Source organism: Amblyomma mixtum, chromosome 6, assembly GCF_055824585.1.
Source record: "Amblyomma mixtum isolate Tamu chromosome 6, ASM5582458v1, whole genome shotgun sequence".
Taxonomy (NCBI): Eukaryota; Metazoa; Arthropoda; class Arachnida; order Ixodida; family Ixodidae; genus Amblyomma; species Amblyomma mixtum.
The window spans coordinates 127,349,592-127,372,793 of NC_143017.1; the positions used below are offsets into that span (position 1 = coordinate 127,349,592).

A 23,202-nucleotide genomic window follows, 5' to 3' on the forward strand; every position below is an offset into this window, starting at 1 on the left:
CATGCCACGTAATTTAATTCGAGTGCAAAACATTTAATCCACGTGCCAGCGTATTTAATCCAAGCGCCAACTCAAACAATGCAAGCGCCAACCAATTTAATCCCAGTGCCAACGCAAATAATACGAGCGCCAGCTGGTTTAATCCAGGTGCCAACCAATTTAATCCACACTCGAAAAACGAATGCTGTAGAAGACTCCAAAGTATAGAACACGAATGCCAGGAATAAAGATGAGATAATTTTTCAAACCATGCGATGCCTAAGCGAAGTGTCCACATATTGCATAGCTTTCATCAATATTATAACCAACACTGCTTTGATACAAGTGTTTTAAAGCACCGTTTAAAGCGCACAATATCAGCATTAAAAAGCTGCACAGGGGCTCAGCGCTATTGCTTACTGGCTCTTTATTATGACCATAGAACGGAGGAGGGCACAAATGCACGCACTGTTTATAATGGAACATTGAATCCACTGTCTTCAATAAAAGATGCGAATATTTTGTCAGATAGTCAAAGAAAGTGTTAATAAACCGTACCTTAGATTAGCCCTACGTAGTTTCGTGTGAAAGAAAGGTACCCAGCCAATGATGGAAAGTTCCGAAGCAAAAGGCAAGTTTTGCGCCTCCATTTCCTGTGGATTGTCGTCTGCTTTCGCAAAATATGCTAGGACAACAGAGAAAGACATAGATATGTGCACTCATTATTAGAAATCTGTGTACTTTCTTTTTCAAGAAATAAGATTTATTTCTCAGGCACGTAAAAAAGCATTGTTAAGAACAAAGAAGACCAGAAAGTTTCAAAGCAGACGGCTTTGTGTGTGCTGCATTGTGGCTGCATTTGCACAACGGAGTAGAGCCGAACGGTGGTGGTACGCACTCGTATACTATAAGCAGGTGATAGTGTACGACTTTTCCTTCATCTCACATGGACATTAACGCGCAGTATTTTCTTCCATGGAAGCCGATGAGCCGTGCTCTTACGTCCTAATTGGACACCGAAAACGAGGACCGCCATTCAAGCCCCCAGATGCACCAAGAAGAAAGAATAGCAAAGTCTCTGAACATGACAGGGCCAGAATTCTCGATGTGTCAAGGCGTGGAGGAGATGTGAAAAAAATGGCAGACACGCTGGGCATCAATTTAAAGACAGCAAGATCCATTGCAGCTACCGATAGAGAGGTGCTGAAGAAAGGCGGAACGTCGAAGAAATTCGGAAATGAGGTTGTAGCTGCTCTCAAAAATATTGTGGACAACAACCCTGCTTTCACGCTAAAGCAAATAAAGCAGGCGGTGGAAGAAGAATTGCCCGGAATTGCCATCAGCACAAGCAGCATTCATCGCCTACTGGATGCGCATGGCTACTCGATCTATGAAGTTGGTGACTCAGAGGCCGATCGACCGCAACAGAGATGACGTGAAACGCACCCGCAAAGCATATGCGCAGTGGCTGCAGTGTGAAGGACCCCGCTTGTGCAGGTTTCACGTTGATGAGACCAACTATAGCATATGGTGTTCAAGAAGCTTCGGCCGTGCGGTTAAAGGGCAACCTGCGGTGCAGACGACGACTGGCACCAGAGGCGCAAACCTTAACGTTATCGCCTGTATGTCAGCAAATGGTGTCATACATTGGACGGCTGTCGACAAGGTTCACTGGGTCGCGTTTAACGAATTTTTGAGCGATATATCAGCCCGTGTCGACAGTGAAGAGCCTGGTTCAGAAGCCGTTTTTATTTTTGATAATGCTCCCACTCACAGGCATGCGGAACAGGCAAGCCTGGCCAGTCAGCTGCACTCAATCAAGAGACTGCCTCCTTACAGCCAGTTTTTTAACCCTATAGAGGAAGTATTTTCGAAGTTCAAGTCTGAAGTCAAAGCTTTCCTCAGCGAGCGGAGAGACTTGGCGCTCACCACTCCACCCGGACTGACCAAAAAGGGAGCATCGGCGCAGTTTGTTGCTCGACGCTGCTCGACACTGTATGCATCAAGTACAGCGAGTAGAATGCGCTGCTTTCGACCGCCATAACTTTTCTTTTATACCAGCATCTTTGCGTGAAGATGACATGTAAAAAGTGTGAGGTCACACTTTGCGCCACCTAATGTCCTACAGAAAATAAAACTGCATTTCAAAGACGGCCCCTTCTGTGCTTGCATAAACCTAGATTGTTAACACCGCTATAAGGCAGCCGCCAGTAGCTATTCTTGACCTAGGCTGTAAGCTCCAGTGTAGCTTCGCTCACTTTCCCTTCTAAAACTAAATAAAACCTTAATGTGAAGAACCGTTACTCCGGTTCTATGACTCGTCCCACCTGGAAGAACTCTGTATCGCACTTTTTGTTTCTGCTAGTGGTGTTGAATCTTTTTCAGAGCCTCCCGAAAACATTTTGCACCGGTTGCATGAAAACAGCCGGCAATATGAAAACAGTATGAAGGCCGTAATTGTAACTAGCATGTAGATTCAACGCATAAGACAACCCATAATCAGCAGTGCTTACCCAACTAACACGATCGACAGTCACAAGCCGCAAGAGTTGCATCAAATACTGAGGTTTAACAGCTGCCGCATCTTCTACCGCATTCGTTTTCCGTATCCGGATTAAATTGGTTGGCACCTGGATTAAAACAGCTGGCACTTGTATTATTTGGTTGGCACTAGGATTCGAGTTGGCGCTTGGATTAAATACGCTGACGCTTAGATTAAGTGCATGGCACTGAGATTAAATTACATGGCAGGCAGATTATATCTGTCGGCGCTCAGATTGTTTCCACTGACACTAGGATTAAATTCAGTGGGAAAACCTGTAGTTTGTTTGTTGTTGTTGTAGCCTTTGACAGCATAGAGTTAATATAACCAACAGAATTTAGCAAGACAGACAAAACAAAAGAAAGACGTCAGTTCTGTTTCAATCGAAACCGAAATCTAAGTTAAGCAGGTAAAGTGTACTTAAGTAAGTATAAACTCTAATAAAAGCTACTGGCACACAAAAATAAGCTATATGTACTTAAAAAATCTACAAATTGCATGTTTTTTTTAATAGTTTATGCAGTTATTTCATGTCAAGGCAACGAACTATATTGCCATCGACACTTCGCGCGCTTTTCTCTGTCCATGTGCTCCGAATGCAACGTCAGTCGTTCTCCAATGAAAAAAGATATTTGAATTGTGCCCGTGCGCAAGATTACATGACGAAGCACAAGACGCCATGTAAGTTGCACTAGACTTTACTTCATCGCAGATATGCGCTTATCTTTGTGCCTTCGGCTGTGATCTTGCACCACTGTTAAGGAGCGCTTGGTCCCCTTGTGTCGACATTCGGAATGTCGATGGCGAGTGCTCACTCGTATGAGGTGTCATTGGGTTTATTACCTTGATTTCTTTTGCCGGTCGACAGTGGGATATTTCGGGCTGCTGCTTGAAATAATAAGTGAATAAGGGGCATACGTTCCTTGCTATCAGGTTTGTTTCAAGTGACGGAGACTAGTTAGCTGTCAGCCGCCGTTGCACGAGTCCAGACAGGTTTTAGGGTCGGCCGCTGGACAGACATAAGCTTGCAAACGTCTTGACAGGGGCCTGACTCCTGGTGCGCAGTCCATGGCATGTCCTGCGTCGAATTCCACGAGGTGAGCTTTGCATTTTCGTTTGTAGTTGCTGCTCAAATCTTCATTTGAGGTCTCTTTGTTTCAACCTATTCCCTCGTTCTACTCCTGTTCGCACGGCGTGTTTGGTATGCTGGGCAAGTTCTGCGGAACAGATCACGTAATTTATGCGATTATCTGTTACTCATGCTTCAATGCTTTCTCTGTTTTGGCATAGCAGAAAGGCGGGGTTGTTTATTTAAAACATTGCTTAACTCACGATCCCTGAACTGTCGGCCTTATTTTTGGCAACGTGCGCAATTATTTTCTTTTCCAGCACAATGAAGCACGAGTTTGTGGAGGGCTGGGATTTAACGCAAGTGCTAGGTGAAGGTGCCTACGGCGAGTAAGTGACAGCTTACGTTTGCTTCGAAGCTGGTGTTTCTGTGGTGCGAGACTGACGCTGATTTGCGCCTCGTTTCAGGGTCAAACTCTTAGTTAACAGGGCAACTCAGGAAGCAGTTGCTGTCAAAGTTTTGAATAGCGACCATCCGGAGGCTGCGGAAAACTTCAGAAAAGAGGTAAGGCTGTTTGTTTCACCAGTTTCTGTTCTGTCCTGATGGAACAATAACTGCTGCTAGAGTTATGTTCAGCAGTTTTCATTGTTCCGTCCTGATTGAACAATAACTGCTGCTAGAGAATAATGTCCACAGGGTGTGACCAGTGCTGTATGCCCCTTTGTGAATGTATGAACACCACCTCAAGCCTTTTGATCACACCAGTACTAGTATATACTACCATCATGAAATGTAATTTTTTGCTTTGTGGTGTTGATTTAATTGTTGTGGTTCAGCTTGGTTTGTTGTACCAGTGTGTAACGTAACAATTTGTACTAAGACTTATTGCAGTATAGTTTTGATTTTATGGTCGTTACGTCTCAAGTAGAACAAGTTCATTGTCAAAGTGGCAGTTATAGTTTGGCTCAAGACGTAACTGAGAGCACCTTTTATGTCTGGATGGAGATACAGCACAAATCGTTTTTTGTCTGTATCGAACTAGGCACAGCCTTGTTTTGTGCCTGTTACTGTTTTCCCTATCATGAACTTTTGTCCTCTTGCACTGTTCTCAGATATGTGTTCATCGAATGCTTAACCATGAAAACATCATTAAGTATTATGGTCACCGAAAAGATGGGAGTCACCAGTATATTTTCCTCGAGTATGCGTCAGGGGGCGAACTGTTTGATAGAATAGGTAAGTGCATTGCATTTGTATTTGCTTTCGGTTTTGCATCTTGTACACTGCTTTCAATTTCTCATGCTTTTCAATTTCTTTTGTGCGGGGGGGTTAAATGGGTTTCTCGTGCCTAGCTTTATCTCAAGATTTTGATGATGATGATGTCCTCGGGCTGAATGGCACATACCCACGGCGGGGGATTGGCCAGGGTGCATGGATGCAACCCTTCGCACTTTCTGCTTTTTTCGTGTATGCTTAGCAATGACCGTGTTTTTCTCTTCTGTGTAGAGCCTGACTGTGGCGTGGATCAGGGCGATGCACAGAGATATTTCAGGCAAATTATATCTGGAGTGGTAAGATAGTCTTTTTTGCTCTTCAGCCAGGCTTCTTTTATGCTTCTGTGACTGACGTCCTAAATTATCCAATGCTTAAAACAATTTTATGCCATTGAAAGAACAGGAAAACGAAGTGGGCATGGGACGGCAATGAAACGTAAACAAGGCATCGTTTCAGCACCTTGTTTGCCTTCAGCTGTGGTCCCAGTCCCACAATTTCTTTTGTTATTCTCTGCAGCAGCCAATCAAAGTAAGCATGGTACTGAGATTCATGCCATACCACTTTGTAATGAACTCGCTTTCTTGCTATTTTTTACCCTCTGGCTACGAACACTGATTTGAAAGCTGTGTGGCTGATGCTCAAAATTCACAAGAAAATGGTGTTTGAGGGACAATATGGAAGGGAATTCGGAGACGCGCAACTTCTCAAATTGATCCTTCTGTTCATCTCCTCTTTGTATTCATTATAGCTATTGGCGAGTTGTCTTAAAGGAGTATAGACACAAAGTTTTTGCTTGCATGTTTTCTTCTTTCCAAGGATTCATTAGATGTTAGCATACATGGATCACACTGTGGTATTCACCTACAACTGCTAAATAATTTATAATTAAATTTTTCCTGAAGCTATTTTGGTTTCGGTTTCATCGACCGAATGATGGCTGTGATGTGTAGTTGGCCTTTAGGTCACATGAGGCATGAAAAAAAGAAAGAAGTAATACAATGTCTTATACATCGTTGGTTGTTAATTCAGGTCTTGAAGCAGGCTGTTTTAAGAGCTTTGGTAAAATAAAACTGCGTATCAGCTATTATATCGCAGTTTTTTCCATACCTCACGTGACCATAGCTATCGTTCAGTTCATTAAATCGAAACCGAAAGCGCATGACAGAAGAAATCCAGTCGCAAATTATTTTATGGTCGTGGGCGAATACAACGCAGTGATGCGTGCATTTCAATGCATAATACATCGTTTGAAAGAAGAAAACACGCCACTAAAATTAGGTGTCTGTAGTCCTTTAAGTGTTTCGTTTGTGTGGATTCAGCAGTTATTTTGTGCGTGATTGTACTAGTAGTTGGAGGCCAAGTGAAAGCTCGAAGCCCCTGTTGTATGGGCTGATAGAAAATGCTGATACGTACTACAGTCTCTGAGTTGTAGCACCTGTAGGCTGTGCTTTGTGTAGTCATTACCCGTTTAAAGAGCATATCGTTCATACAGCCTGTTGAGTCAAGCATGAAGTTTCATTTGATTACCTATATGCGTGTGAACTTCATATTTGGCTTAGCAACGAAATAGCCTTAGCGTGGATGCAGTTGCAGATGTCAGACTTGTGTTGAGGGAAACTTTCAAAAGGTACACTTCTGAAATTCACGAATATGTTAGTTTTGTGGTTGTAAAAATATTGTTTTTTGCATTTTAGTTATTATTATTTGGTTTATATATATATATATATATATATATATATATATATATATATATATATATATATATAATAGCCTTAATAATGACTCGGCTGTGATTCGACAGCCAAATCCACTTCTTTAGTGAAACACTGGACAAGCTAAATACAATGCTCATGCTTCCTTACATTCCTGTGAGAGATGAAGTGCTCTTTGAGAAACTCGCAGAAATGGTAACACCTTTTTCTGTAGCTAATTTTGAGAAACTTTGGTTTGGAGGCAGTGAGTTTAAATTCTTGAGCTAGGAGTTTTACTTTCACATGTTTTTGTCATGGTTAACAGCTGCTTGAGCACCCATGTATAACTTCAAACCGTGTCAAGACACATGTGTAGCTTTTTTGAGCTCCATTCGTAATGTTCTTCCTTACGTTACAAATAAATCTGTGGTTATATTGTGGTTAAACTTGGGTTTATAAATGTCTGAAATCAAAGATGGTGTAAAAGTTTGCGTTGCTTGCCTTTCTGCATCTTTTAGGAGTACCTCCATTCAAAGGGTGTTGCACACCGGGATCTGAAGCCTGAAAATATCCTGCTAGATGCCAATGGTGAATCCTCTTGTTTCTTGTAATGCTGTTACTTTTGATTGTCTTTGTTCTTCAATTGCCATCACTTTTTTTTTTCAAAAACCTGAGGGGAGCAGAGAGTCTGGGAGTTCTTTTTGTTAATGAAATTATTATTGACGCTGTAAATAGCAGCGGCCTTGCGTGCTTCTGTTTTCAGAAATGTTGCTTCTGTGGCAGCTGCCTGAACAAGAAGTTTAGTGCAGTGCTGTAAGTCCTTGTGACTATTCACTGTTCACAACTCGGTTGTGCATGCATTTTGGACTGTGCGTCACATACCTAGTAAGCTGCCTTTGTGAAATCTGCCAATCAGAATGCTGCTGCCATAGCTCAGTGCCAATATATCTGCGCTCAGAAGGGCTGATTTCAAAAGGTGTATGCACTTTCTCTCTGTTGTGAAAATGATTACTGTTATTGAAACACACGGAATGCTGCTCTATTATTAATTGGTGCCTACCATTTCCTCCACAATAGTTGCAAGGTCCTAGTAATGTGATGCACTTCATTGGAGGTGATTATGCAACTTGCACTGAGTTTGAGTTTTGCTGAATGGGCATAGCTGTGTCAAATAGAGTGCATAAGTGTTCTACTCTTTCATCTACTGCCAGAAATGTTGAGCCATGCCAAGGAAGCAAATCGCTTCAATTTTTATTGCGATATTAGGACCTGCTTGGCGTGTTGGCATTCTGGAATATCCTACAAACAGTGATATTTAGTGAGTGATGGCTTTCACTTGGCCTGAGCACATGTTCATCACTGTCTGGGGTGCTGCAAGCCTGGTGGAAATCGTTTTGCAAATTGTGCTGTTGCCTTTGCAGATAATGTCAAGATCTCAGACTTTGGCCTGGCCACTGTGTTCAGGTTTCGGGGAGAAGAGCGGTTACTCGTCAAAAGGTGTGGCACGTTGCCGTACATTGCTCCCGAGGTGCTTGTCAGGCAGTACCATGCTGAGCCTGCTGACATCTGGAGCTGTGGTGTCATCCTTGTTGCTCTGCTGGGGGGTGGTGAGTGGCACTCTGTCATGCTTTAGGCTCATCACTCGTACACTGGAATTCCATTGCTGTATTCCATTCCATTGCTGGGATTCCATTGGTTATATTTAAGCCAAGGAGAAGTATGCATGCAATGGCCGTATCTTCCCTGTAGTCACTTATGGGGCAGAAACTTGGAGGATAATGAAAAGCCATGTTGTGGGGAGTGCAGTGAGCTTCCAGTGAAAACTAAAATAATAGGGGTAAGGTTGAGAGACAAGATGAGAGCTGAGTGGGTTAGGGAACAAATGCCATTTAGAATACCCGAGCTGAAATCGACGGGAAATGGGCATGGGCAGGACATGCACTGCGGAGATCAGATTACTGATGGTTGCTTAAGGTAGTAGAGTGGATTATAAGGGAAGGAAAATGGGGCAGCATAGAGTCAGGCTGGCGGGGATATGCTGACCACAACTAGCACAAAGTATGGTTAATTTGTAATCGGTGAGAGAGGCCTTTGTCCTGCAGTAGATGTAGCTGAGCTGATAAGTCAGAGGTGTGCACGTTACCGTGGCACACTGGCCCCTGCACCGGGATATCAGCTGAATATTATTGCTCTCTTGTATGGCAAACCACGACGAAAACAAATTTAGATTCCCTACTCTCAGTACAAAAAAGAGCAATACGCGCTATCGGTAACTTGGAGCTGTCCTCTAGTTGTGCACCCTACTATAAATCGTATGGAATACTCCAAATGCCTCAGTTCTACAAATACAGACTAAGCCTGGAAGTTTACCGCCAATACCGGTTGGATAAATCTACCTTTGAAACAAAATACCAGGAAAAAAGAAGTGTGTACGATTTAAGGAAGAATATCAGTCAAGCCCCGAGCTCGAACAAACTGTGGACATCAAAGATTAAGCTGTCAGATAGCAGATTTATTAAACAGCTATCCCGTCATTCATTACCTATTAACCAAAAATCTTTCAATAAACAGGTTTAAGAAAACACTGAAGAGATTATTCTTAAAGGAAGACTAGTGTTTCATGTTCAAGTTTTTCTTCTTGTTTTCAATTTTATGTTTCATGTGCTTCAAGTTCGACAGTGTACATGTATTTTATGTTTGGAAGTGTTTTGTTAACATGCATTGCTAGAAGTTCTGCACTTATTCTTGTATTCCGTTCCTGTACATATTCTTGCACTGTAAAAAAAAATATAAGGGGGTGGGGGGATACAGTTTCATCTCGGATATTTCTCTGCAAAGACCTAACACTGTTGTAAACTCTGCATGAGTGTCAAACTGCTGCTTGCCACAGGGTGGCGTGACCTCGTCAGGCACTTTTCCGCCTTTTGTCACGTCCCCCAAGACAATAGTCTTGTATTATTGCCTTGAATAAAAATGCTTGATTGATTGATTGATATTCTGTTCCAGCTGCTCCCTGCAACTGGCTGTTGTCATTAAAGCTGCCCTTGGCACTGTGTTATGACACGACTGTTATGACAAAACATGTTATTGCTTAGGAATAGAATGAGAACACAGAATTGGTGGTATGGTCTTCCTACTTAAGTTTTAAATCATGTGGTGCTTCCTAAATAGAGTGCATGGTGTGCCTACCAGGGTTTCGAGCCGTGAGCGCATTGTATTGCAAGGACTCCTGTGGCAGTTTTCAGCACATATTATTTGTGATTATGTAACCCAGCTTTGATATAGTAATCATTAGGATGTGAGTTGCTCAAGCCTTAAACTTTGATTTTTATGAAGGAACTTGTCTGGTTGCTCATTCAATCCTTGTCCCTTTTGAGCTTTCTCTTTTTTTTTTTTTCCAGAACTGCCTTGGGACCAGCCTGCTGCCAGTTGTTCAGAGTACAGAGATTGGAAGGAGTGCAAGATCACTGTGCCTCCATGGTCAAAACTGGATAATGCAGTTTTGTGTGAGTGCTGTGTTTATAGCGTCAGAGCTAGTGCTTCACTGGGTAACCTCGCTGATTCCAAAAATAATCCGGATTCAACTTGCACGTGGAAGATGTACCATAGAACAGTGGTGGTGTTGCACAGATACAAGGATTGGCTGTTTTGTCTGCTGACACCAGCTGTTTTGCTGTTCATACTGTGCATAGTTTCACTTCGGCTCTGTTTGACGCATTTGACTTGACTGCCGGCCATGTTTCACTGTCGTTCTTTATCAATCGTCCTGAGTGCTCCAGGTCCAGTAAGCATGTCTGGGTGCAGTTGTTTGCAAAGTGCGGGATTTCGCTGGATGAGGACGTTGTGTGGAACCGTAGTAGCAGCGACAATGGCAGCACTAGTCAGGGCTACGGCAAAAGTGTGGACAAGCAGTCCAGTGACTGAGACATTTTCGTCGTAGAGTGTGGCTACGACATGGCTTCTTTTTCTTTTTTTCCTCCACCTGGCTTGTGATATGACGGGGATCGACCTACATTCAAGTCGACATACAATCGCGTGACTACATTTTGTGCACTCTGCCATTGGTAGAATCCTAACATGCTCACGAGCAGCGTTTCAAAGCAATGCTTTGTTTGTACAGTTGAATTTCCAGCGTATGTGGAAAGGTCAAATTTCGATGCAGTTTGTCCTTGGTTGCTATATTTGCAGCCTTGCTTCGGAAGGTACTCATGCCAAGTCCTGGCAAAAGGTACACAATAGAGCAAATCAAAAATCACCAGTGGATGAAGAAACATCTCAAGTCCAAAAGTAAGTGCTTCTGTCAGTATTTTGGGAAATATGTGGCTCATTGCTTAATGTGACACCCCTTGACTTAAGGCACGAGTTCCAAGTGGCTGGCCAGCAGTGCAGATTCTCTCACACGCAAGAAGAGTTGCTTTGACATAGGCCAGGCAGGCGACACTAACAGGTATTTATCTTCTTACCTTTCTGTTTTTACTTGTGTATAGTTAGCATGCAAGCATGAATGCTGAGTATGAGCCGGGGGGTCCAGTTTATGGCCACAGCACTGAATGGTAGTTCCAAAGCAAAATTATTTTTTAAAGGTGCATTGAGGACTTTTGAAAATTTTAGGCTGTCGAAAGTTTAAACACATCTCTTGTATAGCAATCTCCCTTTGAGATGTACTTCGTGGAACTTGTTGAATCCCTTTAGCTCATAAAAAGTTAAACTGAACAGTATTATGTAATAAATAAGGTTGTGGAAGTGGATCTTGGTGGCAGTGTTAGTGAACCAGGAATGAGAAGCGTAAATAAGGGGTTGGCATGGAAACATTTAAGTGCACTGAAAAATCTCACACAATGCCATAAGTCACCCATTAAGTCATGGGTTCGTACTGACTGCTAAGATAGATCAGTAGCTGTGGTGTTGGTTCAGCACAAATTCACTGAATCAAACCCAGCCATAGCAGCCACATTTAAGTGGGAGGGAAATGCAAAAATGCCCTGGTGCCGAGATTTCAAGGCATGTTGCAGTACCCCAAGCAGTTAGAATTACAGTCCAACCCACTTATAACAATACCGGTTATAACAATCTATTGGATATAACAATGGTCAGTTGCGGCACCGTCAGCTTTTGCATGTGTTCTATGGTATTTTCGGCATAACCCTGTTATAACAATTATTGGTTATAACAATGATATTTCCATGGCACTTCAGTATTGTTATAAGTGGATCTGACTGTACTGTGTTTTTATAATGAGCGCTCTTGCTTTCTTTAAATAAATTTCCTGGCTGTCAGCTTGTGAAAATGTAGAGAAACCCGAAAACTTGCTTCTAGGTTTTTAAAACCAGTACTAGTGAGTTCTAGCCTTTTGTTGCAGCTACTTTTCTGTCACATTGCAGAATGTTTTCCAGAGATTCTCATCCTCCTGATGAAACCATTGCTGGGTTTAAGGGGTAGAACGGGCTTATTTGCATGTCACCTTCAAAGGCCACCTACATTTATCTACTATTGCTCACAAGTTCATGGCTGAAAGAGCAACGGCACTAATCCTTCCAAATATGCTTTTGGCTTTTATATTGTTGCTGTCTTTATTACGTACTCATTAATTTCATAAACAAGCTAGTGATCTCTTCATCTGCTTGTTGCTGTTGGGATGCTAGTGGTGGTTGCACCGTTCAAGTTCATGTTAGAGGGACACTGAGAAGAAATAATAGTTGACCTGTATTGATAGGATATGTTCTAACCACAGAGACCACCCTCATGGAAATCAAAGCTTTAGTTAAGCTTGAATAGGCCAAAAAACGAAATACAGGTGTTGCCACCACTGGCTGGTTTTGCAAGTACAACACATGCATCAGCACCTAATTGAGGGTATGGATTTATTTTGAGTACCCCCAAGGGCCCTGCAGGGCATTATATTTTTTCTGCCTCCCAAACATCAACATAGCAAGAAATAGCCACGGAATCAATTTCTGGCGAGAACGATAATTGAATGGAATTGTCCTCAGTGCCCATTTAAACAATGTGCTCTTGTTAATATGTCTGTGCCAATTGGAACTAAACCCTGCCTGTCCCTCTTTTTTTTTTTTACATTGCATCTGTGTTTGCCTTCCAGGAAATTCAGCTCAGCTAGAGTTCATCGCAAAGGGACTCCACTATACTTTTCTATTTAAAGGCACACTGAGGACTACTTAAGGTTGGCTTATATTGATGCATTGCTGCATTCCGTTGACGGAGACTCAGCTTTCACTGAAAACAGAGCTATTTGGTAGTTTAAGTCTGAAGTAAACACCTTTAGATTGCATCAGGCTGTACTGAGGTGGCTTGTTTCTTGTTTTGGCACTGAACGCTGTCTTATTTTTGGTTGTGTTGCAGGGACGACACCATCACCCGACTTTCAAGCTCCCAGCCAGACCCAGTGCGCAGGTTGGAAGAACCTGGGCAGGAACTGGCTCCTGCTGCTGAGGTGTTGGCCCAGCACATTATTAGCTTCTCTCAGCCAGCACAACTGGATGACATGCTGCTTAGCACACAGACGCTGGGCACACAAGGCTCTTCACAGGTGAGCAGCCTGATTGCACAGACTGATCGCTCATTTTTCTTAGCAAGATGCCCAGAACTTTTGTGGTTGATTACTTGCGTGTTGCTGGAATGGATGAGGTAAGGCAGTGTTTGAAGGAGGAGAGACACCAGGTTTAGAAGTCGCACTTTTATTTTAATTTCATTGTAAACACTGCAAGTGGCATTAGCAGTGTTGGAGTGCAATGCATTGTTCGGCAATGTTCTTTAGATTACTTCTGTGCAGAAGTTTTTTTTTATGTTAGTCAGGACCTTGGCAACCAGCAGTCGAAGCTAGGAAAATACAACAGCGGAGTTGATATTGTGGGTCCAAAGCCCTCTTCGCATTTCTGGCACGTTTTGTTACACCTATCTCTACTGTTCCATCTCTCATTCAGAGGATGTGCTGCACTTGTTGCACCACACTTTCAGTATCCAAATGTTTTGTGTGCCACGCACGTCGTAGCATCTAGCAGTCTGTAGGCCAGTCGAGATGTGTATTTCTGAGCCTTCTTTCATGCATCGTGCTGATGCCGCTTGTTATTAGCAATTTTCGTGAAATTGACGCCGCACTACAGTGGCACCGTGAGCTAGTTTAAGAAGGATCTGTGTGCAACCATGCCGTTTGCTCCGTTGTGCAATTGGTTTGCCGGCACACTCAAACGTTGTCAGAGTTTTACTGTGAAAATATGTCTTGGGAGCTGTCTTATGTGAATGTTTGCGTGCTGATGAGATAGAAGAGGCAGTAAGTGTCATTGTGTGAGTTTTCTGGTGCCAGCAATACGGAGAGAACTTATGACCAGGATGTTCTTGTGCTTTGTAGTGGAGTGCTGCGGTTCTTATCGGGCACCGAGCCTCTACTTCTAAAGAGATGCTTTGCATGGACCTAGTAAATACGAAGTGATATTTGTTTACACAACCATTGCTGAGCATACACGGTTAATGGAGGTGGTGGTAGGTGGTGCATGAAGAGCTGCTCTCAAATTTCGTATTAACGACTATTGTAATTGTTGTGTCCCCTTATTGCTTTTGTGTGTGTGCGCCCCCTCCTAACGACCACTCGCATTCCCCTCCTAACGACAGTTCGCATTCTCCTCCTAACGACACTTGCCCCTCGTCGCACGCTGTCACCAGATGCCCCCCCACGGTGCGCCCCGCACCCTCCTCCTGTTCTGGGAAGCCACTCCCTCCCGTGGACGACGCTTCTCCACTCCCGCCTTTCTTCGGGCGGCCAGTTCGGCTGCTGCCTCGGTCGACGCTGGTCGCACCCTCTTCAGCTTTAAATAAACGAAGTCTAAAAGTACCGTGTGCGTCTTCGCTGCATTCAACACAGCGACCGGACACGACAGTGGCGACGAGAAAGTGGATTCGACCCGCGCTACGCAACGCTATTGACAAGCCATGGCTACGCGAGGGTTTCCCAATCAGATACCAGAGTTCAACGGCTCATCGTGGTCATCGTGGGTTGGACGCCTTCAGTTCTACTTTGAAGCTAACAACATCACAGACCCAGCCTTGAAGAGGGCCAACCTGCTGACGCTGTGCGGGGAGCAGACCTACGATACTGTCTGCGCCCTTATTCAGCCAAGCACACCAGCGGCAGTGTCTTACGACGACATCGTAAAAGCGCTGCAAAAGCACTACGACCCAAGGCCATCCGAGGTCTACAGCCGGGCTCGCTTCCAACGACGAGATCAACTGGGAGGAGAAACTGTGAGCGCCTACGTAGCCGCGCTCAAGAAGCTCGCTGCCGACTGCAATTTTGGAACGCTGTCGACAACAGCTACCGGGCAGGAGGGAGACGCAGCTTCTTCTGCTAACACCACCATGCTTCCTTTGGACGTGATGTTACGCGACAGATTTGTGTGCGGACTGAGTGACGAGTCACTGCAGCAGCGCCTGTTCGCTGAGAAGGACCTCACATTCAGCAAAGCTTACGACATCGCCGTTCGAGCGGAGAGCGCCGGTCACCAGCAGAGAGGGATTCGCCGGAACACCGAGCCGGTACACCAGACAAGCAACCAGGTGCGCAAGCCTTCTGTTGTTGTAAAATCGGTCAAAAAGGCACAACGCTGCTGGCGGTGTGACGACCAACACAACCCCCAGGGATGTCGATTCCAGTCAGCCACGTGTAATTTTTGCCACAAGCGAGGGCATATCGAAAGAGCATGCATTACGAAACGGAGACTTGCCAAGATAAAGTCACCTTCCCAGCCTAATCACAGCGTCAACGCCTCAGAGAATACGCCGCTATCTGATCTCCATGGAACAACATCAGCAACACCATCTGTGTTGTACGACCTGAACACCATGAATCTCGGCACGCGACCGAAGATTTTTACAGAAGTAAGCGTACATCACCAGCTGATTAAGTTCGAGGTGGACTCCGGCGCAGCCTGTACTCTGATCAGTGAGGACACGTTCCGAACTTCATGGCCATCTGACGCACCCGCCCTGCAACAAGACGACACGCACCTGCGAACGTGGTCAGGACAGAATCTGCCACTATTGGGCTCTGCCAACGTGCAGGTTAACTACAACGGCCAGACCCATACGCTACCTCTGCTTGTTGTGAAGGGCACAGGATCAAGCCTTCTAGGGAGAAACTGGTTTTCTCCACTAGGCGTGATGATATGCGGCATACACCAGACGCCGAGCCAGAACATGGTTGGTAAACATCAAAACGCCGATGCGCTAAGCCGTCTGCCACTAGACGCAACTGTTGACGAACCATTTCCACCAGGAGACGTTCTGATGTTCGAAGCACTGCCAGAACCTCCGCTTACAGCAGGCACAGTTGCAGCATCTACGCAGAAGTGCGCAGCTCTCCGGCTAGTTTACACAGCTGTTCAACAAGGCAACGTGCATAAACTCAAAGGGGACAACTTCGACGCTTACCGCAGGCGAGCTACAGAGTTGAGCACCCATCGCGGCTGCATCATATTTGGGTCCCGAGTTGTGATGCCGAGAGAACTACGCGCACAAGCTATGTCTCTCATCCACGCCGGACATCGGGGCATCGTTGCAATGAAAAAGTGTGCCAGAAGCTACATGTGGTGGCCTGGCATTGACAACGACATCGAAACAGTGGTGCGAGAATGCAAGCCTTGCCAGAGCAGCCGGAGCGCCCCGCCGAAAGCTCCTGTCCCAGAATGGGAAAAGCCAGACACACCATGGCACACACTGCACATTGATTTTGCAGGACCAATTGAGGGCTGCACTTTCCTTGTGGTCGTAGATGCCTACACAAAGTGGCTTGAGATAAGGCAAATGGGACAGACGACTTCGGCAGCAGTCATTGACAACCTCCGATCACTATTTGCAACGTTCGGCCTGCCGCGCAAGGTAGTGTCGGACAACGGAACACCGTTTGTGTCTGCGGAGATCCTCAAGTTTTATCGCGACAACGGGATCTCATCAGTTACATCGGCCCCCTACCACCCAGCGACAAACGGACAAGCTGAGCGCTACGTGGCCGAGCTAAAACGCGCCCTTGAAAGAGATCAGACAGGCTCACTGCAGCGCCGCCTTGCGCGCTTTCTCTTCAAGCAGCACACGACGGTTCAGAGCACAACAGGCCAGACCCCCTCGAAAATGATGTTCGAGCGTGAAATGCGAACCCAGCTCACAGCCATCCTCCCCGAGCCAAAGGCAGAGACGTTCCGGGAAGAAAAAGCAATTCCGCGCTGCGGCACGCTTCATGAGGGGCAGCGCGTCCTCGCCCGACAGTTCCTGAAAAAGCCACGCTGGGAGGAAGCTACAATTGTCAGACGCATAGGCCTGCGCTCTTGGCTCGTCAACATACATGGCACAGTAGCACGCCGACATCTCAACCAGCTGCGTAGATTTACGACGCCGTCTGAGAGCTGTCCGCCAGCGGAGAGAACACGTGCACCATCTTCCCACATAGCCTGGCACCTCTTCCCGGAAGAAGAGACTTCGCCCAGGACAGACCCAGGAGACACAGCGAACAACAGCCAGCCTACAAGTGTTTCTTCCCCGAGCGCACAAAGCCAGCGCGCCTCCACGCGTGAGCGCCGACCCCCTGCACGATACCAGGCAACTTTCTAAGGGGGAAGGAAGTGTTGTGTCCCCTTATTGCTTTTGTGTGTGTGCGCCCCCTCCTAACGACCACTCGCATTCCCCTCCTAACGACAGTTCGCATTCTCCTCCTAACGACACTTGCCCCTCGTCGCACGCTGTCACCAGATGCCCCCCCACGGTGCGCCCCGCACCCTCCTCCTGTTCTGGGAAGCCACTCCCTCCCGTGGACGACGCTTCTCCACTCCCGCCTTTCTTCGGGCGGCCAGTTCGGCTGCTGCCTCGGTCGACGCTGGTCGCACCCTCTTCAGCTTTAAATAAACGAAGTCTAAAAGTACCGTGTGCGTCTTCGCTGCATTCAACACAGCGACCGGACACGACAGTAATTATCTGTTGTTCTTTTTTTCCTATGAGTTTCTTCTGTGCCCATTTAAACTTCAAGCACAAATTTAGGGTCAGTGCGTCCTTTATAACATGCTAGTGCCCAGAAATGGCTATATTGACCTATATTTTGGACAATACAAGGACTTCTCTGCCATCAGTGCCTCTTTAGTTTCGCCTGCAGACAACGCATTAACACTGTGTGATAATATAGGGCTTTAGCATACCGGAGACTTGTTAGCGTTATGTATAATGTTTTACCAGACAGCGGCTGCACACGCGCAGTGGCATGGGTGGTTCGGTAATCTGGTGTATGACTACGCTAGTATGTCTCCACTGCGCTGACTCTCTAGTGTATAGCATTTCTATTGCAATATGCTGTTCATCAGCGTGGTCCTGAGAACTGGTGCCATTTTAAGCAGTAATGAAGGCTTCCCTTGATGTGTAGTGGTTAGCTTCAAGATAACTGCAGAAACAGTTTAGCCAACTTGGCATGTTTTTTTTTTTTTTTCCGTTTATTTTGCTTTCTTGTGCTGATTGCTCATGTCACAGTTTTTTATGCATTGTAGCTGTCCAGTGTTATGTATGTTTTCTTCATGATTCCTCGAAATAGGTGAGTTCCCATATTCTGCAGCGGGTATATTTTTCAGGTAGGAACGGCGAGGATCCCGAGGGAAAGAAAACATAGCCAGGGGCAGCTGAAGATCAGGTGTAGAATGAGATATTGATGCGCAAAGCTTTGTAGTGTTTTTTTGCTTGTGCTCAAAGCCACCCACATGCTGCTTTATCACTTTGTTTATGACACAAAATAAGATCAGATTTATCTCAAATGATCCCCTGCAACCACATCTACATTTTACACGGTTATCATAGATGCTATTCACACCCAGTCTCGAAAGTTCTTTGCATGACCGCTGAGCAAGCTTGTTGTTGAGCAAGTTCAGTTCTTTGTGGGTGCAGGTCAGCCCAATAAAAAAAATTGGCTTTCAGCATCCCTTCAGTCTGCTTGTTCATTGTTCACGGCATTGTCGCCATCACGTGAAAATGTGGAAGTTTGCGGACAGGTAGGCATGTGTGGTGCAGGACTTAGATAATTGAAGAGAATTGGAGGAGCTCGGCAGTGGACATGATTTGACTGATGGTGATGATGACATGCTTATACACCCACATTGTTTGCTTTTACCTTTCTCTTTTTTTCCAGACACCACTTCAGAAGCTAGTAAAGCGAATGACCAGGTTCTTTGTCACCACTGATGCTCAACAGACTCTCGAGGAGCTCAAGTCAGTCTTTGAGCGGCTGGGTTACACTTGGAAAACGAACTCCTTTGGACAGGTAAATACATTTCTTTTTAATGCATTAGCATTAGAACACCCATTACTCAGAAAAGTGTCTGGCAGTGGCATTGGCGTATGAAGCTTTGGTTGGCTCGAGGAAAGTGGAAAGTGAAATCCCCCTTTGCTGTCGGGGGAGGGGAAGGAGAGGAATAGTGGGAGTAGGAAGAGAGGACGGGAGGAGATGGGTGATGAGAGGGATGCAGTGCAGTCCACATATAACTATAGTGAGAAAACCGAGAAAGCCGGATCTGATTGTTTTAACCGATTATCATTATATATGGATGGACAAAAAAAAGTTAAGCGAAAAGAACACTCACACGCTCTGCCAAGTTCATCGAGTAAGACACCCTTACAGGAGCTCAGGCCAAAAGATAAACATGCCGTGACGTTATCGCGCACAGCATCTTGGCACGCTGCGGACAGTGCAAAAAGGAGGAACATGTTGAAAAAAGTGGGCGAGGTGGGTTCAGAGAGAGTATCGCCTTGCACATAGTCGGTGTCATTTTTGCCTAGTTTGTGAATGCATAAATTGGCGGAAACTAAATTTGTGTGAGAAAGCCTTGCGCAGCGGCAGCCAAGCAAGCTCTTCCCTCCTCCCTTCAGCGATTGCAACGATGATAGTGCTTGGTTCCTAAGACAGTACATAAAGCCCCCTCACGGATTTCGCCACGCTGGTCTGTTTGAGAAGTTTTCATATCATTTGCTTCAAAATGTTTAATTTTTTTATGAAACCTTCAAACATTTTTTTGGTAAACGCCTTCTAGGCGGCCAGAATCCTGTCGTTGCAGGCATTCTTTCGCCGATAATTTTGTCATTATATCTGGTATCGTTATAAGTGTATTAAACTGTACTGCGGTTGCCAATCACATTGTAGTTGTTGGATTGAATCGGGGAGAGTGGAGGTGGGGTATGGCGTTTCACACAGTGATTAATCGACTGGGTCAAGCCACTTGGCCACATTGTCTGAATCTGGCAGTGGCAGGTGCTGTTCCATTGACAGGTCGTCTGTGAATTTTTTCTGATTACTTGCGCGTGTCTAATTGTTATGCAGTGATCAAAAGCTGGGCAAGTTGGTGCGATTGCTGAAACGACTCGAAATGAATGACACATTTAAACACCGATTCCCATTCGAAACTTTGTTTGGAAAATGTAGAAAAGTATGCAGCTCAGACTATGTCAGTGAGCTAGACATATGATAAATTGTGTAACAAAGAAAGAAATTTAAAAGTGACACAAGCAGATTTAGGAAATCGAGTCGAACATCAAGGCCCCTACATTCTTAGTAAGGATTGAGTTGGGTGAGACTATTGAACCCCTCTTGATTAGTGTGTGTTAGTATTTCGTTGCTATGCAACTTGTGTCAGGTGCAAAATGCAGTAGAATCTACTACATGATATGGTGATGGTTGATGCGCATTGGTAAAATTCCCTAGCTGGAGTTCATTGTGTACAATGTGCAGAATTTCTGATGTTCTGCACATGCTCCCGTGCCACTACAAATGATACGAATGGGCAAGCCACAACCATACGTTTGAGCATTAATTGCTGCCTGCACATTGCTGACACCGCAATCTCCATTTGCACAGTATGCACTGCAAGTAGTAAGCTGTGGCTGCGCGGCCATAAATAAATTCCGTCAGCTGTAAACAGATCTGCATAAATGCGCGTCCTGGGCTTCTACATAAGGATTTGTTCATTTTGGGTGATGTGAATATTTTTCCTGCCCCTATGAGATTTGTATCGTCTAGATCACAGCCAAAGTCATCGCATTGTTAGGTTGCACAGTTGCACAATGGTGCACAGCTGCTGTGTTTGTAGTCGTTGCCTTGCAGTGCGAGTTTATCTGTTGTCATTTCATGCTTACATGGTTTGTCCAGCGGGGTTGCTACTCTCACAGCACATTAAGGTTGAGAGTATAACGTTATTCTGGTAGTACTTGCAGGGTTGCAAGCGTGCTGGTTTCATCAGACATTGCTCAGTTTAAGGTAGCATGGCAGTAAATATTTTCCTCAGTGCTGATTATGCTTATAAAAGTGCACCTTATCAGTGGCTGTTCTTTCATTTTGTGCCAAAATGTAAATGCAAGACTTACTTTCCTGCTTACTTTTGTGTGTACAGAAGTGGCAGTCACATTAAATGCCATGATTAAGGCCTTTAACTTTCTGCGGCGCAAAATTTAAATTCCTCCAATGGAGAACAAGAATCCATGAAATTTCACAGGAGACATCAAATAGTCCTTTAGAATGTACCTTGTGTTATATTTGGAAGCAAGGTATGAATATATAGTGTGAATTCTTTTTCTTTTAGAGCTTTTAAAGGTAATGGAAGTGCCTTTTGACACCAGACTTAGGAGACACTAGGAGAAGCCAGCTTTTTAAGACCTTGGGGCAAAGCACATGGTTTACAAGTGCAAAGGAGGAGGCGGCTGTTGGTAGGGGGAGAAGGGCGGTGCGGGTTGTTGAGAAAGAAAAGGCACTAGAAGAGTTCAGTAGAGTATGGGAGAGCAAAGCGGGGCAAGCGGGCACAGGAACTAGGCAGCTCGAAAAGTGGCAGCATGGCGTTAACTGCTGCTCCGTGGGAGGCTACGTACATTAATGTTTGGTTTGGTTTATTGGGGTTTAACGTCCTGAAGCAACTCAGGCTATGAGGGATGCCGTAGTGAAGGACTCCGGAAATTTTGACCACCTGGGGTTCTTTAATGTACACTGACATCGCACAGTACACGGGCCTCTAGAATTTCGCCTTCATCGAAATTCAGCCGCTGCGGCCGGGATTGAACCCGCATCTTTCGGGTCAGTAGCCGAGCGCCGTAACCACTGAGCCACCGTGGCGGGGCGTACATTAATGTGTCAGAGGCTCAGCTTTGCTCGTTTGTGGTGCACGCATCTGAAGCATTGCATCTTAAATAATGACACCACATCTGCTTTAGCGTGCCGTCTGCGTTTTTTGAAGGAAGCAGTCTTGCTTTGATTGGCCTGAACAGTTTAAAAGTACATTATAACCGTAATGTTTTTTTAAAATTCTCGCGTTGCATTCACGCAGATATGATAAAATAGTCATTTTGCCATCATACTGTAGCTCTTATACTGATCTTCATAACCACAATAGCTTCAAAAAGAATGTGGCTGCTAGCACACAATTCCTCGAAGAGTGGTTAAATCCGTGATTTTTTGCGGAATTGCATGAAACTTGGGGCCTTAATAGTATATGACACTGATGTATATTGAATTTTTATTTTAATATTGATGAACAAGTACGAAAACAAGGAGCAAAATTCATCACTACAACTTTGTCACGACACATGTGCTAACATGTATCATTTCTAGGCAGTGAAATTGCTTTTGTCCGTATGATTCAAGTGTCACAAGCAGTGCCTGGTTCTTTTATTTTTCTTTGGCATGTTTATTTTTTCTTTTATTGTTCTTATGCCACACTGCATGGTGAGTCTTAGAGATGAAGCGTGTTGTTGAAAATTAACTATCTTCACGCACTGCACCTTGTCTGCATGCTGTACCAAAAATCCTTAGCACATTTCTGTTAGTTGTTGTCTCAATTCCTGTAAATTATGCTGTGTGCCTCATCATGCAAGTAATCCAGGGAATTTATTTATTATTAATGTAGCTCAAAAGCCTCATAACATTACATAAGGGGTGGGCTGAGCATTCAGACGAAATGAGATTCAGTGGCAGCCTTGAACCGAAGTAGATCGCAGTAGTGCACAGCGATGACAGGCAGGTTGGATACAGACACAGAGTCATGTCAGGTAAACCATCCATTTGAAGGTGTTTGATATGCTTTCTTTTTTTCCCCATTGCAGATCACAGTTACCACCCAAGACAAACGCAAAGCACAGCTGGTGTTCAAGGCAAGCCTGATTGAGATGAGTTCAAAGATCCTGGTGGACTTCAGGCTGTCTCGTGTAAGTATACTGCTGATATGTACTGCCTTGTGTGAACTGATTTCTTTTATTTTTATTTTTTGTTAATGGTGACGTGCCTTTGTTTCAGGGTGATGGTCTGGAGTTCAAGAAGCACTTTGTGATCATAAGAAACCACCTGTCTGAGCACATCGCCAAGGGTCCCGTTAGCTGGCCCATAGCCGTGGCCACCAACAGCATCCCCTGACGCAGGTCATAGTTTAGACCACTGTGCAGGGATAGGGCTGGCAGAATCTCGAAATGTGCCAATTGTACCTGCTGCACGATTCCTACATTCTTACCTGAAATTGTTGTACATTTGTGCAGAGTGTATAATAGTGTAGTGATGACGGATTCCGTCTTTTAAGTGAGCACGCTCCAATCCTGTGTAGCAAGGCCTGCTGGACATTAAAAGTGCCTTCTTATCTTTTAAA

The 23,202-nt window shown here is 44.9% G+C and overlaps 1 protein-coding gene across 2 annotated transcripts; it reads left to right on the forward strand.

Moving 5' to 3' along the window:
- The first annotated feature begins 3,085 nt into the window (after positions 1 to 3,085).
- Positions 3,086 to 23,202, forward strand: grp (serine/threonine-protein kinase grp). 2 transcript variants are annotated; one of them, XM_089549089.1, is made up of 15 exons: positions 3,086 to 3,202; positions 3,565 to 3,618; positions 3,911 to 3,979; positions 4,058 to 4,154; positions 4,703 to 4,826; positions 5,097 to 5,161; positions 7,075 to 7,144; positions 7,978 to 8,163; positions 9,958 to 10,062; positions 10,745 to 10,843; positions 10,913 to 11,003; positions 12,914 to 13,100; positions 18,720 to 18,851; positions 22,670 to 22,771; positions 22,860 to 23,202. In XM_089549089.1, coding segments are annotated over exons 1-15 (1,500 nt in total). In that variant the 5' UTR covers positions 3,086 to 3,200; the 3' UTR covers positions 22,977 to 23,202. The 2 variants fall into 2 exon arrangements, with proteins under 2 accessions (XP_089405215.1, XP_089405216.1); XM_089549090.1 differs by lacking the exon at positions 3,086 to 3,202 and adding an exon at positions 3,213 to 3,418.

What these genes read in the sequence shown, in the direction of transcription:
- grp (XM_089549089.1), top strand. An exon ending in TATCCTGCTAGATGCCAATG is followed by an intron (nt 7,145 to 7,977) that starts GTGAATCCTCTT and finishes TTGCCTTTGCAG; the next exon opens with ATAATGTCAAGATCTCAGAC. An exon ending in GCACACAAGGCTCTTCACAG is followed by an intron (nt 13,101 to 18,719) that starts GTGAGCAGCCTG and finishes CTTTTTTTCCAG; the next exon opens with ACACCACTTCAGAAGCTAGT.